This window comes from Chinchilla lanigera, unplaced genomic scaffold, assembly GCF_000276665.1.
Source record: "Chinchilla lanigera isolate Chin_1 unplaced genomic scaffold, ChiLan1.0 scaffold00024, whole genome shotgun sequence".
Taxonomy (NCBI): Eukaryota; Metazoa; Chordata; class Mammalia; order Rodentia; family Chinchillidae; genus Chinchilla; species Chinchilla lanigera.
In genome coordinates, this window is record NW_004955425.1 from 8,895,725 (window position 1) to 8,911,744 (window position 16,020).

Sequence of the window (16,020 nt, forward strand, 5' to 3'; positions counted from 1 at the left end):
ACTTCTACTGGAAAGCACTATTTATTAATGTGATCTATGTGTAAAAAGGACCACTTACAATTTTTTCAAATGAATTACCTATTTTTGTAGGCAAAAACTGATTGTAGAAAAGAAGTAATAAGAATAACCATTTAAAAATACTTATTCAAAATCAATGTAAATAATGATAGAATAAAAAGTAACAAAGACAATAGCTTTCCATCTGTCTATAATTATTCATGTTTTAAAATCATACCATTTCCTTTCAGTATTACTTTTTTGGTATTGGTGTGGAAATCTGAATTACCCTTTAGAAAATGCATTAAAAATGGTTGTGTGCCAAGATTCATGTAGAAAAATTCTTACTGTAGGATTTTTACAATCATTACACGTTGTAAATAAATTGTCTCACCAAAATAGAAATTGTTTTAAAAAATATCACTGCTTGTGGGTGTGGCTCACTGGTAAAGCACAATCCTAGTCTGTGAAAAGTCTTGTTTTTGAGCCTCACCATTAGAAAAAAGGAGAAGGAAAAATAATCCCAGCCTTAATCACTCATAAACAGTATGATGGTATTAAAAATGATTTTAGAATATGTATATTCATTCACTTGAAAATATATGTATCACACATAAAATCAGACTAAGATCATGATATAATATGATTCAGTTTTAATTACTAAGTACTAAAGTTACATATATAGACATATATGCTTGCAATATGTGGCAAAATAAAAACTAAGTGGCATTTTCCCTAGCTTTAAATTCCTTTAATATGTGTGTTTTTCTTTTCTGGCTCATCTTCTACACACTTACATTATTTTACAATTAAATAAATTATAACTTCCGGTTGCAGTTAGATTTGGCATAAAAGCACAGATTTACCTCACTGAATGTCTAGCAGCAGTGGTGGCCTGCTCTTCACACAAAACAGATGGGCACTGGGTTAAGAATTTTCAGATGAAAGCCTTTATACTTTGATGAATGAAGCCAAAAAACCACTGTGACAACAGGAAAAACATTTCACAAAAATTCAAAAAAATTAATATTAGAAAATAACGCAGTAAATTACACCAAAATTAGAGGCAAATAGAGATTTATTAAGGACTGAAAATTTTAAAAATGAGGGGTAAATGATCACTTGTTGTAAACTTTTTTTTTTTTTTTTTTGGTTTTTCTCCGGTACCGGGAACCGAACTCACGACCTTGCGCTTGCCAGGCAGGCGCTTTTGCCGCTGAGCTAAATCCCCAGCCCCACTTGTTGTAAACTTGTTGTAAACTGTTGTAAACTCTGACCAACAATGTGACATAAGTGATGTCTAGATTTCACAGTGGGAACTTGTGGGTAGGCTTATTTAGTTCCACTCCCAGAGTTTTCCCATTAATTACTGTTTCACTCCCCCAAACATTAATTATTGCTTATAATCACTCCACCCTGATTTCTTCTTTGACCTGAACAAAGACTAGCATGCATGGAAGTGACAACAAATATTTTAGAGAGATACCTGCACCTACTTTTTAACTTTTTCAGAAATGACATAGACAATAACTTCAATAATTTAGCTGTAGTTGGAATGAAATATTTATTCCATGGTACTTGGAAATGACTGGACTACAGACACACACCCTCAGAGCCTTATCCTTCTGCAAAGGCTTAGTACCTTAAGAGCATCTAACTGTGAGAACACCCACCAAACTTCCGCCCTCCAGCTCACAGCAGAGCACCACTGTCATACTTTGCCACTGTGAAAGAGAAATGCGTGACCTTAGTGCTTGTACTCTTTGCTCAAGATTCCAACCCCTTTGTTCTGCACACTCTCTTCTCTTCTTGAGATCTTTGACAAGCTTCCCCAATACTGAAAGGAAAATACAATGGTTCTCTCAGATGCACATGTTAGTTTCTTTACTTATTCTTCCTTCAAGGAGTTAGTTGTTGCTGATAAAGCAAGAAATAAACTCATATAGTGAAAATTTAACATCTGTTAATAAACACATGCAAACATTTAAACTATAATCAAGTTATAACACAAGGCAAAGAAAAAAGTTCACTAACATCTCTGTCCAGAACTCTTCCAGTACTGTTCAGGAAAAGCATTTGTTTAACGGGATCCAACAGCACCCAGTAGTCCACGTTGTCCTTTAAAGAGAGTTCGATGGTAGGATCTGGTCCTCCAGCAGTGCCTTTGATCAGCATGTTGTCCACCAGAATTGTACCTGCAAACCAAACAAAGTTATTTGCAAAATATATTGCTAAAATGCATGTTTAGCTGTTAAATTCCAGCTGTTTAACAAATCATTATATCAACAGAAAATATTCAAATATATCTATCTATACATTCATATATACATACATATAGATATATAATACACATATTGTATATGTACCTATACATATATCTTTTGTAAGATCTACCTATATACATATATATATGTATGTATATATATATGTATACACATATGCATATATAGGTATAGATAAATATCTTGCAAAATTTTCCTTGCCAGAAGAAGAAAACTATCATTACACTCTTTTTTTATATCATTTTTTTTTTTGGTACTGGGAATCAAACTCAGGTCCTTGAACTTGCCAGGCAGGCACTTGTGCCACTGAGCTATATCCCCGGTCATTACACTCTTCCTAAAAGATATTTTGGGGAAATGAGGTAAGGAGGCTGAATTCAGGCATTCCATTATTTCATCAGCTATTTCTTTCCCTTTAAGGATATGAATCTTTGCTCCTTCCTGTCCATCACTTCTCCCAGGAGTTATCATTGAATTTTATCCTGAACAAAAGGAAATGCCTGTAATGACAGAGTCTTATACTTCAATTCTCTCAGAAAGACCTCTGATATGAAAAGAGATAGCTCAAAAGTAAGAAAGAGAGAAAAAAGACAGTGATAAAGAAGTAGCAGAATCTCCCATGGTGGGAACTGCATCTTTTTCCTTTTCTTAAAATAAATCCATAAAACATAAATCTTAATGTGAAAGCAAAAACTAGTGGACAGACAACAATAGAAGCCATTCTTCTTCAAGACATGTCTGAGGTACTCAACTCGAAGTACACACCATTTCACTCTAACATTCTGGTGCTTGCTTACTTAATGGCCTTTTGTGCAGGCTGAATTGTGGACAGTCAAATAAGAATTAAAAAGAGTGTGTCTCTAATATTTCTTATTCTTTTAATGACTCCATGTAGTTTACAAGTTGAATGCAAGCAGCTTTGATGCAATTCAGATCTCATATTTCTCCCAAGCAGCAAAAATCTCTATTACAAGCAATGATATACCATGGTTTAAAGCAATCATTTTCAACTGATCTACTTTATTAAACTTAAAATATATAGAAGAGATGTGACCACGCAAATAAAAGTATAGTCCCTCAAGATACTAGAATCAATGCAAGATACCTAGAGACCTTCTTTTCTGAGGACAGCACACAAAATGTACAGATAAAGTAAAAATATGAATCTGGCTTAAAGAATATGCAAAGCCTAAGAGCTGAATTTGCATAAGTCATAAAATTGATTTAAATAATATACTAGTACATGATTACTAAAAGAAAGGAAGAAGGGTTCTTTGTAAGATTTGCACAGTAATTTAGTAATAGTAATAATTATCTAATTTTTATCATATAATTACTAATGTGTTTTATTACCTAGGAAATTTTGGAATGAACCATTATTTCATGTTATAAAATTATACCATGTTCAAATACACATACTTGTCCAAATGGTAGAATTTTCCTTCTAGTTGTTCACATATTAGTATGTAAAAATGTAAATATTTAGTGAAACATACTTTTACTTGTGATTGAAATGTATAACCATCAGAAAATATATCCTAAACTCCAGGGCATATGTTCACTGCATTTTCTGACTTATAAGCATGCTCATGAATATGTTCAATTTCAAAGAACATTAAAGAAAATACATAGTTTCACTAGACAGGATTGTAGGAATTCACCAATGGTAATGGTTTGATTAATCTTCTATTCTTACATCTGGTAATCTGAGCAACTTCTCTGAAGATAACAATATGTAATATAACAACCACTGTTAATCCCTATCATTTGGTTTGAAACCCCATATCATTTTTAATGTCCTTGCTTTGTTTGGTTTGTATTTCATTATTGTTCCTTTTTTTTTTTACTATTCTCTTTAAAATAAAAAAGGATATGTTCAAATAACCACTACACACTAATTTGCAAATAATTTACACAGCTGACTTCGGAAAAATTATTTAGTTTATATTTCAAGATTAGATAACAAAATAAAAAAATTCTATATTTGATCAAGAGAAAGGGAAGTGTACATAGCAGATCAACTAATGTAAGTACCTATGCCTTGAAACAAAAGTATATAAAAACAGTTTATTAATGTCCATCACAGCACTTGGATATAGGAGATATATGTTATACATATCACATGTAATATCTATTTTCTAGTACATACATATACTATATATGTATATATATATATATATATATATACACATGTATCAAGCATGCACATTTACAATACATATTCCCTAGTATATATGTTTATGAAATTATATATATAGTATAGAAACTAAACATATTTGTGACATAAACCATAATTGCATATTTAATGCTTTCCTGCAAAAGTTTTTCCTTTAAATAGGGAGCATTACCACTAATGAATTATATTCTAAAATTACTGTGAAAGTAGCAATTGGGAGGGAAGTCTATTGCCTTTTTAATTAAGTTAATTCCATGAAGCTGAAAGGGTATTTGTACAGGGAGAGGCACTAATTGATTTATTGGATTTACTCCAAACTTTAAAAAAAATAAATAATTAACAAAACATCAATAAACTTTGTGCATAGAGCACACTACCTAGAGCTATGAAATAATCATTCAAAGATATGTAACCAACATGGAAATTATTAAACTTCTTCAGGCGTGTCTAAGTCACCTGGAAGAATATTTACTACATCATATAACTAGAAGCATCTATTTCTTTCTCTTTCATGTTACTGTCTGCCGATAAAAACAAAGATAATTTCATTAAATTAAAATTAAAAGTGTGAGGTTATTAGTGTGGTTAAGCATTGAGCACAGTAATTTTATGGTTATTAAGTAAAATCTATGTTCCTAGATAATCTTGCTTAAACAAGATTCTTTTCATGTTCAGATCCTTGTTGTTGAAAATTCTAGAACTTCTAGAACTTTTCTCTACTGTAAATTTTTCACTTTTTTTTTCTTTGGTACTGGAAATCAAACATATGACCTTGTGCTTGCCAGGCAGGTGCTGTGCCACTGAGCTATATACCTGACCCTAATTTTTCACAGTTTAGTCTCTGAAGATATAATCCATAAAGTCCATCTATGCCTTTGTTCCTATTATAACAAGATTCCTTGGAGAACTGTTATGTGGCAAGAAATATATCATGTGTGAGTCTAGGAATTTCAAAAGAAAAAGACATTTTGGTTGCACTGTGATTTGAATATTAGGAATATGCTAACCACAGATAACATCAGCTAAAGACATCAGCTAAAGAATATTAGGAATATGCTAACCACAGATAACATCAGCTAAAGATACACATGCAAAGTCATTAGAAGTTTGAGAAAATCTTGGTATTGAAACCAAAACACTTTGTAATTTGTGTTTAAAATTTACATTCTCTTTTAACTGAAAAGTACAAACAAGTATAAAATGACAGGTGTTATTAAAGTGTACTTTCACATTTCTTTTTTAAAATTTCCTTTTTATTTATTTTAAAGAGAATGAAACTTTAAAAAATTTAAAAAGATATAGAATATCAAAAAAAGATGATAGGAAATCAACAATAGTTGTTATATTGTTTATTGTTCTCTTCAAAGTATTTGTTCAGATTACCAGATACACCCATGGAAAATTGGCCCACAAAAAGCCACAATAAGCCAACAGAAATTAGTAGTACAATTATCTTAATTATGTTTTATATATATATATATATTTTTCCCTTTATTCTGTTTTTTTCCTTTCCCCATTCCAGTTGTTCTTTCATTTTGAGCAGTTTCTTTCCCTCTTACAATAGCTATCATAATTTTTGGATTTTGTTTACTTTTATATTTTTTTACACTAGGGAGACAACATGTTTACACATGTGGGTCTGATTTATTTCACTTATGAGTATGGTCTCTAGTTGCATCCATTTACCTATAAAGGCCTCAAGTTTATCTGTTTAATAACTTTTACTTTACTTTGGTTCATGAAAAACGACAGATGACATACCAGGATTTCATCAAATTCCAAATGTAAAACTTCATTAATGTGATTTTTAATTGCTTTAACATTTTTTGGGGGGCTGGGGATTTAGCTCAGCGGCAAAGCTCCTGCCTGGCAAGCGCAAGGTCGTGAGTTCGGTTCCCGGTACCGGAGAAAAACCAAAAAAAAAACATTTTTTGGAACTTACATTAATACTTTGAGGTTTAGTCAATTACTAGTATTTATGCTATGTTATTAAAAAGTATTAAATGAATGTACATACATTATGCCTTTTAGAATATAAGTTACATATTTTTGATTCTATATTGTTTGTCTTTGAGTTATTGGGACTCTTACTCAAAAGTCATATTTATGTGTAAATTCACTGCTTGGAATTCCATGCCCTATAGGTTTCTAAAAAATACTAAAATTTGGGAATATTCGAATGACAGTTCTTATCAGTAATTTTTGTATGCAAGAGTTTTTATTATTGTAACTTGAAGAAAATATTTGGTGCTTTTAAAGTCTGTGCTCTAGGTTGCTTCCTGGACAGCATGGATAAGCATTTTGACTTGAAGCAGAAATGAAAGGAATATATGAAATCTCACAGTGTTGTTTCCCACTTTGTATGTAATAGTGAAAGACTTTTTGTTTTTAACCTTTGAAACAAACTTAGCAAAATTTTATCTGTTTTAGGGTGCTGATGTTTGGACTCAGAACTGTAATGCAGGGAGTAGCTGCAGGGAAAGGTCCCTGAATTCATGCACCCCTCACACCACCACTGGTGGAGCTGTACTGCACTCCTCAAAGTCCTACCACCCTCCTCCTGTTCCCACTAGCATTTTCTGGCCCACTGAGGTAAATATCATCCTTTATTGCCCCTTCTATGCAGCCACTATGGAATCTGCAGCTGTGTGATATGATGTAGTATGTACTAACTTATCTGATGTGTCCCATTCATAAAGGAAAAGGCTTTCTCCCATATTCAAATATCTGTAAGGCTGTGTACATCCTTGATACATAGCACAGTCTCAAATATTCACAAATGAACTATTTACAATCTTCTATTCATATAAAAGGAAAAATATGTGGGTGGATCATTTTGGTAATAGCAAACCCATTAATGTATATTTCAACAACTTCACTTTTTATAATTTTTGAATTTCTAGTTGGTCCAAAACTAGGTCTACATTCTAGACAAAAGGACAGATGATACTCCAGTCCTTCCCTATTTCTCTTATAACTCTAGATTTAATTTGAAATACAAGTTACTTAAAATATTTCACTCAATCTGTACATTATTTTATATTATAGCAATGTAGTTTTTCTACTACCAAGACTTTCAGAGTAGTCATTACTCTAAAAATGATTTCTACATTTAAAATCATTCTAAGAAACATCATAAAACAGAAGGCAAATGGTATTTAATGATAAATTAGGATCAAGAGAAAAATACAGGGTCATGTGAATATACGAGATGACAATTAAAATACTTCACAAAAATATGCTTTATTCTGGTAGGTAATTTGCCCCTATTAACAATTAATTGAAAAACAATTTGAGCAAGAATTATGCGCTCAAGCAGGTTTGCTTTTTATTTGAAAGTGGACAAATACTAAGAGTAAATTCTATTATTTCTTTATCACAGTATCTGGAAATGAAAGATAAATGTATTGTTTGATCATTAAAGAGCCACAAATGTACACTAATGCTGAAAATTTTCTGCTGGGCTCATCTCAAGAGCTGAACAAGCTAAACAAATTTAATGAAATGTATTTCTAACTATAGCAATAATGAAGGAAACATTCTAAGTCTTTTTCATTTTCCACAGTACAGTTAAATACTCTTTTTAAAAAATCAAATTAAAGAAGCTTAGTTCAGATTGTTTTAAGTGATTCTTTTATTTACTTGTTCCCAAAATGATAACCTTCATCAGAAGCATTGTAAGCATTGAAGAACCTGCTTGAAAGAACCACAAATATAGTACATTTCTTTCAGAAATACTTTATAATTTTTCATGTGCAAATCTCTCAAGGTTTTGGTTAAATTAATTCATAAATATTCTATTTTCTTTTTATGCTCTTACAAAAAGAACGTTTTCCTAATTTCTTGTTTGGATTCTTCACTGTTAGTGTAAGAAGTACAACTGCCTTTTCTGTTTTGGCTTTTATTTTTCTAGTTTTCTGAATTCAGCTATTAGCCATATGTGTGTGTGTGTGTTTCTGTGTGTGTAATCATTAATATTTCTAAATACATTATACTCAAGGGAGAGTGTATTTATCCAAAATCTAAAATCATCGTGGAGATTTTAGCCAGTATTTTATTCAATTTACACAATATTAACACAATGTTAGCATGAAGTCCAAAAGAAAGTGATGTCTATTTTCTATCTATAGCTTATTACTGGTATAAATAAAGCATTAATGCCCAGTATATAGACAGCTTCCACAACCCAATATTACACCTCAAAATTATGTAGTCTAGCTTTTAAATATTTTCCCTACATATATAAAACATATGTGAGGCAAAAGTTAATAGCCTTGATTGAGTCTTTCCAGAATGCATACATATATCAAAACATCATATTGTACACCACAAATGTAGTCAATTTTAGTGGTCAATCATATAATTATGGTCACACATGAAAAACAACAAAAGTAAAATCTGTAATTTACTATTGAAAGTAGTAAGCCATCTCCTGAAAATAATTAAAAATAGAATCATTATTTCATAATGATTAAAACCAGCTTTTTAAAGAGATATTTTGTGAACCCATTGTAATAAAAGTATCACTCAGAGTAACTGAAGTGCAGAAGAAACTCAGACATCCATTGATGGGCATGTTGCTCCATAAAAATAATATGTACGTATATAAGTTTTATCCAGTGTTAAAAAAGGAAAGTCTTGCCACATAGATGAATTCATGCTGTATATACCAGTCATACAAAAGGACAAATACTCTTCTTCTTATATGCTGTGCTTAAATTGATCAAAACTGTAGAGAAACAAAGGTCTCACTGGGAGGAGTAGTGACAGTCTTGTGAGTATAAAGAGTATGAGCTTTATGAGAAGAAGTGTTTTATAGTTCAATGGTGGTGATGGTTGCATAATCATACAAACACACTTAATACCTCTGCATAGTATATCAAGAAAAATTTTTGATAGCAAATTATTTGTTATGTGTATCTTACGACTCTCTGCCTTAGAGTAAGTCCTTGACTGGGAGTAAAATTGTGTGTCCTTCATACAATGGTAAACAAGACTGGAAAGGGCATTATGTGAGCATATATGTGTTGAGTCATGCAGAAGCTCTGCAGACAGATGATACAGCTCTACACAGAATAATATCCTTCACTTCAAGGACAATGTGCTGTCTCCTCCATGATCAAACCTGGTCCAATCTCAGTGGGCATCCAGCTGGATGCCATGTGAATAACACAATGTCTGCAATTTAAACTTGGCCTTTGTTGCTGACAAGTTAATTACTCAGTAAGAGCAGTAGCCAGATCAGCTTTAGTGAGATTAATGTTTTCAATCCACATATTAATTCCATCTTTATTGTTGTGGTCATTTTATATCTAAAGTCATTTTTTACTCCTATTGCTTGAGAAAACTAGTACATTCCTAATCTGACATTCCTAATCCACGGACAAAAGTATAAGTTGTAGACTTCTTTACAGAAGCTATAAGTTGCCTTTACTAATATTTTGTTTTTTGTTTGTTTGGTTGATTTTCTTTTCTTTTTTTTTTTTTTTTTTTTTTTGGTACCAAAAATTGAACTCAGGACCTCAAGTTTGCCAGGCAGGCACTGTGCCACTGAGCTATATCCCAGGGCCACCATAATTGTTAAACAGTTTTGCTTTGTATATCTTCCAGGCATTCTTAAAAACTATGATAAGGAGGAATTTATTCAGTTACACCTACAAATAAATCCATTTCACCTTTCCATTACCTGAAGCCTTTAAACTTCTGTAAAGCAGTGATTTTCAACTTTAAAGTGCATATGAATTATCTAGTGGTCATGTTAGAGTTCTACATTCTGATTTAGTAAATATAGGATAGAATCTTCTAGCTGATGTTACTTGTCTGTTAACTTTCTTTATATTAATTAGGCTTTATAGCAATGTCGCTAGGTGTGTTCCCCAGGCAGAAGTACCAGTTTCATATGCACAAAATTGGTACTTGTGGTTTCCTCCACCTCACTCTACTGAATTAGAAACTTAGAGAGTTAGGCTCAGATATCTGTCTGATATCTGAAACTTAGAGAGTTAGGCTCAGATATCTATATGATTTTGAAGCTAGCCAAAGTTTAAAGAACACTATATGCTGCTGGGAAATTAGTACAGTCAGTCACTGGGCAAATCAGTGGGAAGGCTATTTACAAAACTAAAAATAGAACTATCACCTGTCTAAGCTCCACCTGGCCTCAGGATCTAATACCCCAAGGAATTAAAGTCAGCATAAACCCATGCATCACAGCACAATTCATACCATCTAAATCAGCCTAAGTGTGTGTCAGTGGAGGAGCAGGTAAAGAAAATGTTGTTTATAAGCACAGTTGTATTCAGCCATAGAGAAGAAAAAGCTCATATCATTTCCATGAAAATGAATCTAACTTCAGGGGATCGTGTTCAGGGAAATAAACCAGACCAAAAAAGACAACTATTGGGATTTTTTCTCTTATGTTTGGAATCTAGGGTAGAAAATGATGACCTAAAAGTAAAAGGGAGAGATAAAGAGGGGCTAAGGAAGTAAAGGGTAGTGGAGGATAACAGGGAGGACGGATAAAGTCACAGCATTTTCTATACCTCTGGGAAATGTAACAGTGGCACCCGATATTTAATATAAGCAATATGGAATAAGCATAGACGGAGACTCTTATTTTATATTATGCTGAGAGAGCTCATACAGTTTTACTTGATTAACTGTAAGCTACCTCAAGGTCTAGATTCAATTAGCCAAACTAGCCAACTCCTCGTACCATTATTCAGTGGGTTCAGACCAATCTAAGTGGCCTGAACACAGAGTTTATGGTTTTCATGAGAAGAAATTCAGCCTAATCAATTTGTACTTCATTTTCTATTAGCATTTAGTGTCCTACATGCTCTCTAACTCTGGGCCAAGTTTGACGAAGTCCGACACTTATATTTGTACATTTGTCTACTATGCTTTGATTCAGATCATGTATTTCCATCTAGGCTTGGGGCTAACATTTTCATAGGCCTACAAACAATGAAGGGTGGTGAAATTGGGTCCCCAAAGAACCATCATCAGCTTATAAGGAAATTGTTCACGTACTGTTAGTATCAAGCTATTACGAGAAGACTTATTATTTAGAAACTAGTGGATGGCAAAATGCATACTTTTAATGGCACAGAGGCTCCTGATCTGAGCTTTACTCTTTCCCTATCTCACCTTTCAATGTTTCTTAATTTCCTAATACTACTCTTTAGTGCCATTTCTTTGGCTTAAGAGACCAGAGTGGAGTGTGTATTCACGTGGCCTTGCATCTCTAAAATATTTACCATTACAAAAAGAAATGCCACGGAAAATTTGCGGTTCTCCATGTGTAATCTTACTATACTCCATAGAGGTTAGTACATTTTCTCATATTGTCGGGGAAGCCAAATATAATCATAATTACTACTGTTGTCATAGTGATTAAATATTTCAGTCAACTGATGGTCCAATATTCAACACCTGCACTTCATCTCATGTACCCCAGGTGATAATTTGAGTAATTGTCATGTTATCTATGGCATGTATTAGTTAGATGCCATTTGAATTACCTCTTCTCAGCAAGAGAGGTTATCTCTGGCTTCTCAAAGATATGCACAATGCAATCCAAAAATCTCATTATGAGATTCTTTTTTTCTTGGATACAAGTCAAGCACCAATTACAGTATTAGGTGGTATGACAGCAAGAAATTGTCACTCTCAATTTAGGCTAATTCAGTGTGGGTTTAATAAAGGAATGCTTAACAGAAATGTGGGTAGATTACAGGTAAACTTTGAGGAGTAATGTCAGACTGAAAAAAGGGGTAGTTTAGAAGAAAACTGTCTTCATAAAACAACACCAAACAAAACAGAAGCCAAAGGATCATCCTACAACAAAAGTTATATTTATAGTTTGTGGCAGCTGGACTTGAGAATACCAATGGACAAGAGCCAGAGCAATATATAACGGGTACTTACTCCCTTTTCTGTCTCCCTTTTCTGTCTTTGCTTTTCTTGCTCATTGGTGGAGGACGACATAAAGGCTGAAGGGCCTCATATAGCATTGGGCAGGCCGAGATTGGGTGTGAAGGGAAAGAGTCAGGGCCGTTTTTCCTTAGTTGGTCTTTTTAGTAGAAGCCAAGGCAATGAAGTTTGAACAGAACAACAAGTCTACATTTACTTCTCAGTCATATTGACAGTATGTATAACATTACATAATCTTACAGTACTTTTCTCTAACCTGCTACAAGCATAAAATATTTCACTATATTCTTTTATAAAAATCTGCATTTCACCTAACATTGCTGTTATTCGAGTTTTTAAAAATTAGGAACTGCTCGTGGCTACCGCCAAGATAGTCTCTTTGGTCAACTGTGAATGACACTGAGACTCATTGGCATAATTTGCTCCTGTTACTTACAAAACAATGGCTATTTCTCCAACACAACAATTACTTTCATGTCTTAACCCTTCGACTTGAACACAAGCCTAGAACTTTCCACTCTTTAATATCCTCTGGTTTGTACTTCAGTATCTTTTTCTCAGTGAGATCAGCACTAATTGCCCTATTTACTTATCTACGATAAAATACACGGCATGATGATTTGTGCTTTCTACTCCACTCAACAACCCTCACTCCAGTAAATATTCCCTTGATGAATTTCTAGATACTCCTGTAGAGGAATTATAGATCTCTTATCGAATACTTTATACTCATGGAAATTTTGAAATGTTTGGTTAGATTCTCTCTCTCTTTCTCTCTCTCTCTCTCTCTCTCTCTCTCTCTCTCTCACACACACACACACACACACATCTGGTTGTTATAAGAAGCTTAAATTTAGAAGAATAACAAAAAGAAAAAAAGATTTACAGTCATATCTCATTACTAATAGGAGAATTTTCATCATAATATGAATTTTACAGAAACACAACATCATGTTATCCCATATTTTAGCTCTCCTTTCACCAGTTTATGGGTCCTATTATAAAATATTTTGTAGTATAAATATCTGTTAAATGTAATATAAATACATTAATATAATTAAGCAAATGTATATTGTATTATTTTGTTGTTTTTCTTCCTGTGGTTATTGCATCATATATGTAATTAATTAACCATGTGCACAAAGGAAAACTGTAAATACAAAAAATTATTTCTCAATTATTAAACCCAACAAATTGACATAACATGTTTTGTCTACTTTCAGAATGAAGAAATGTTCTTACATATGTATATAAGAAGTCATATTTATGAGTAGGTAACTGCATGGAGATATATAGGAAAACATTCACCCTGAATGTTGACAAAAATGAACACATGTAGATGTATACTCATATGTATCAGCAGAAACAGATTTACACATATAAACACACCACTGATTCTATTTGGAATGTAAAATTTAACTATGTAAATTTCACACATAAAGCTTTAATCCTGATATATTTGTAGTTGTCCAGGGGCAGCCATTATATAAAGCATGATGCCACATTAATGGAGTTGTTTGGGTATCTGAAACAAAATTGAGCAATCAGAGTTCAATCACCCCATTGTGAGCGTGATTTTTAGAAGAGTCAGTTCTTTTTCACATTGCTACACTTTCACAATAAGCTCAAGTTTCATTTCTTGGAGGTATTTGTCTTTAAAACTAAGCAACATGATTTGACAGAGGTATACCCCTTCCCATATTTTCATAAGAGATTTAAAGACATCATATTACAGTGAAACAAGCATATCTGTGTTTGTACATAGGAGCACAACTCATGATAGCTAAATTTTGGCAGTGGTTTTCATACACATCAAGAGAGGAACATCCACAAAGAAAGAGAGCTTGGAGTGCAGTGTTTGAAGTTCTAAAAGAAAACAACTTCCAACCCAGACTAATATATTCTGTAAAACAATATTTCAAAATTGATGGAAAATTAAGGACTTTCCATGAAAAAGAACATGGTTAGAGATTCATGAACTGCAAACCATCATTCTATAAAATAAGCAATAATATCCTACACAGAAACAACAAAGCCTAAATTTCAGAGCAATGAATACACCAAGCAAGTCAGGCAGTGAAACAAAGGAGAAATATAAAGGAATCAATAGCAGCAAAAAAAAAAAAAAAAAAAAAAAACCCTCAATGACAGGATTAATTCAACAAGTTTCAATAATAACTCTCTTAGAATGCAACAGTGTCACATTAAAGAGACTTATCTAATCTAAAAATAAATTCATAGACTAAAAATCAAGGATGGAGGACAATATTCCAAGCAGTAGTTCCCTAGAATAAAGCATGAGCACATTTTATTTCAAAGGAAAGTTTAAGCTAGAAGTATTCAGAAGAGGCAAAGTTGGGCATTACATATTAGTAAAAGGAATAATTCAACAGAAACAGATAACAATTAACACCAACACATTCCTGAGGGATGAGTTTAATACCTTGCTTTCAAAAATAGATAGTTCAACTAACAAGAAATTAACAAAAGGTATCAGAGTTGAACCACACCTTTGAACAAATGGACTTAATAAATATCTCCAGAGATTTCTCCCCTACTATAACTGAATGCACATTGTTTAAACAGCACACAGAATTTTCCTCAAAATAGACCACCTACTAGACAATAAAGCCCGGTTGAATAAATACAAAAAACCAAAATCATGCCATGTGTACTTTCATAACATTACACATTGAAACTAGAAATTAATCACAAAAGAAATGGGAGAAATCTTAGGAACACTTTGATGTTAAACAATACACTTCTGATTACTCAAGTGATTACAGAAGAAATTAAGCAATTCCTAGAATCAAATAATAATATCAGTAAAGGATATCAGAACCTATGTGACTCAATGAAAGCAGTCATAAGACAGACATTAATTTGTGTCTAAATTTATATTAGAAAATTTGTGAGCTCAAATAAATAAACTAGTAGCATTCCTCCAGACACTCAAAAAACAAGAGTAGCCAAAATCCAAACCTAGTATATGAAGGAAAATCATAATAGAGCAGAATTTAGCAAGATGAGATAAAAGACTAATATACAGAATTAATGAATCCAAAAACTAGTTCTTTGAAAGAATAAACAAAATAAATAGACCTGAGACAGATTCACCAAAAGAAAAAGATAAAAGAGTCACATCAGTGCAATTAGAAATGTAAAAGACCAAGTTATAACAGACACTGCCAAAATCTAGATCATTAGTAACTAGGATGTAGGGAAAATTTACTTCAACTCATTGAAAAATATTGAAGAAATGGAAAGATTCTTAGCTACATATGACTTATAAGATCTGAACCAAGCACATAAAAACTCTGAATAGCATGATAACATTCAATGAAATTAAGAATGAAAAATTTAAAAAAAGAAACCTACCAATTAAAAAAGTTTAGGACCTGATGGATTCTCTACAAGATCTTCAGGGAGGTTGTAATGCCAATTTTCCTCAAACTCTTTCATGAAAGTGAAAGGAAAGGGGTGCCTCCAAACTCATTATATTCCAAAACCAGGCAAAGAAAGTGCTAAAAAATAAAAAGAAAACTATAGGCCAATCTTTTTAATGAACATAGATGCAAAAATCCTCAACAAGATATTGGCAAATGGATTCTAACAAAGCATCAAAAGGAT

General features: G+C 32.6%; 1 protein-coding gene across 1 annotated transcript in view; it reads right to left on the reverse strand.

Annotated features, from left to right (window-relative positions):
• The window catches only part of Pcdh15 (protocadherin-related 15), a 759,655-nt gene that overhangs the window by 452,202 nt on the left and 291,433 nt on the right, over positions 1–16,020 (reverse strand). Inside the window, exon 5 of the mRNA XM_013514752.1 lies at positions 2,032–2,192. Within this exon, the coding sequence (XP_013370206.1) occupies positions 2,032–2,192 (161 nt within the window). The remainder of the gene's footprint in view (positions 1–2,031; positions 2,193–16,020) is intronic.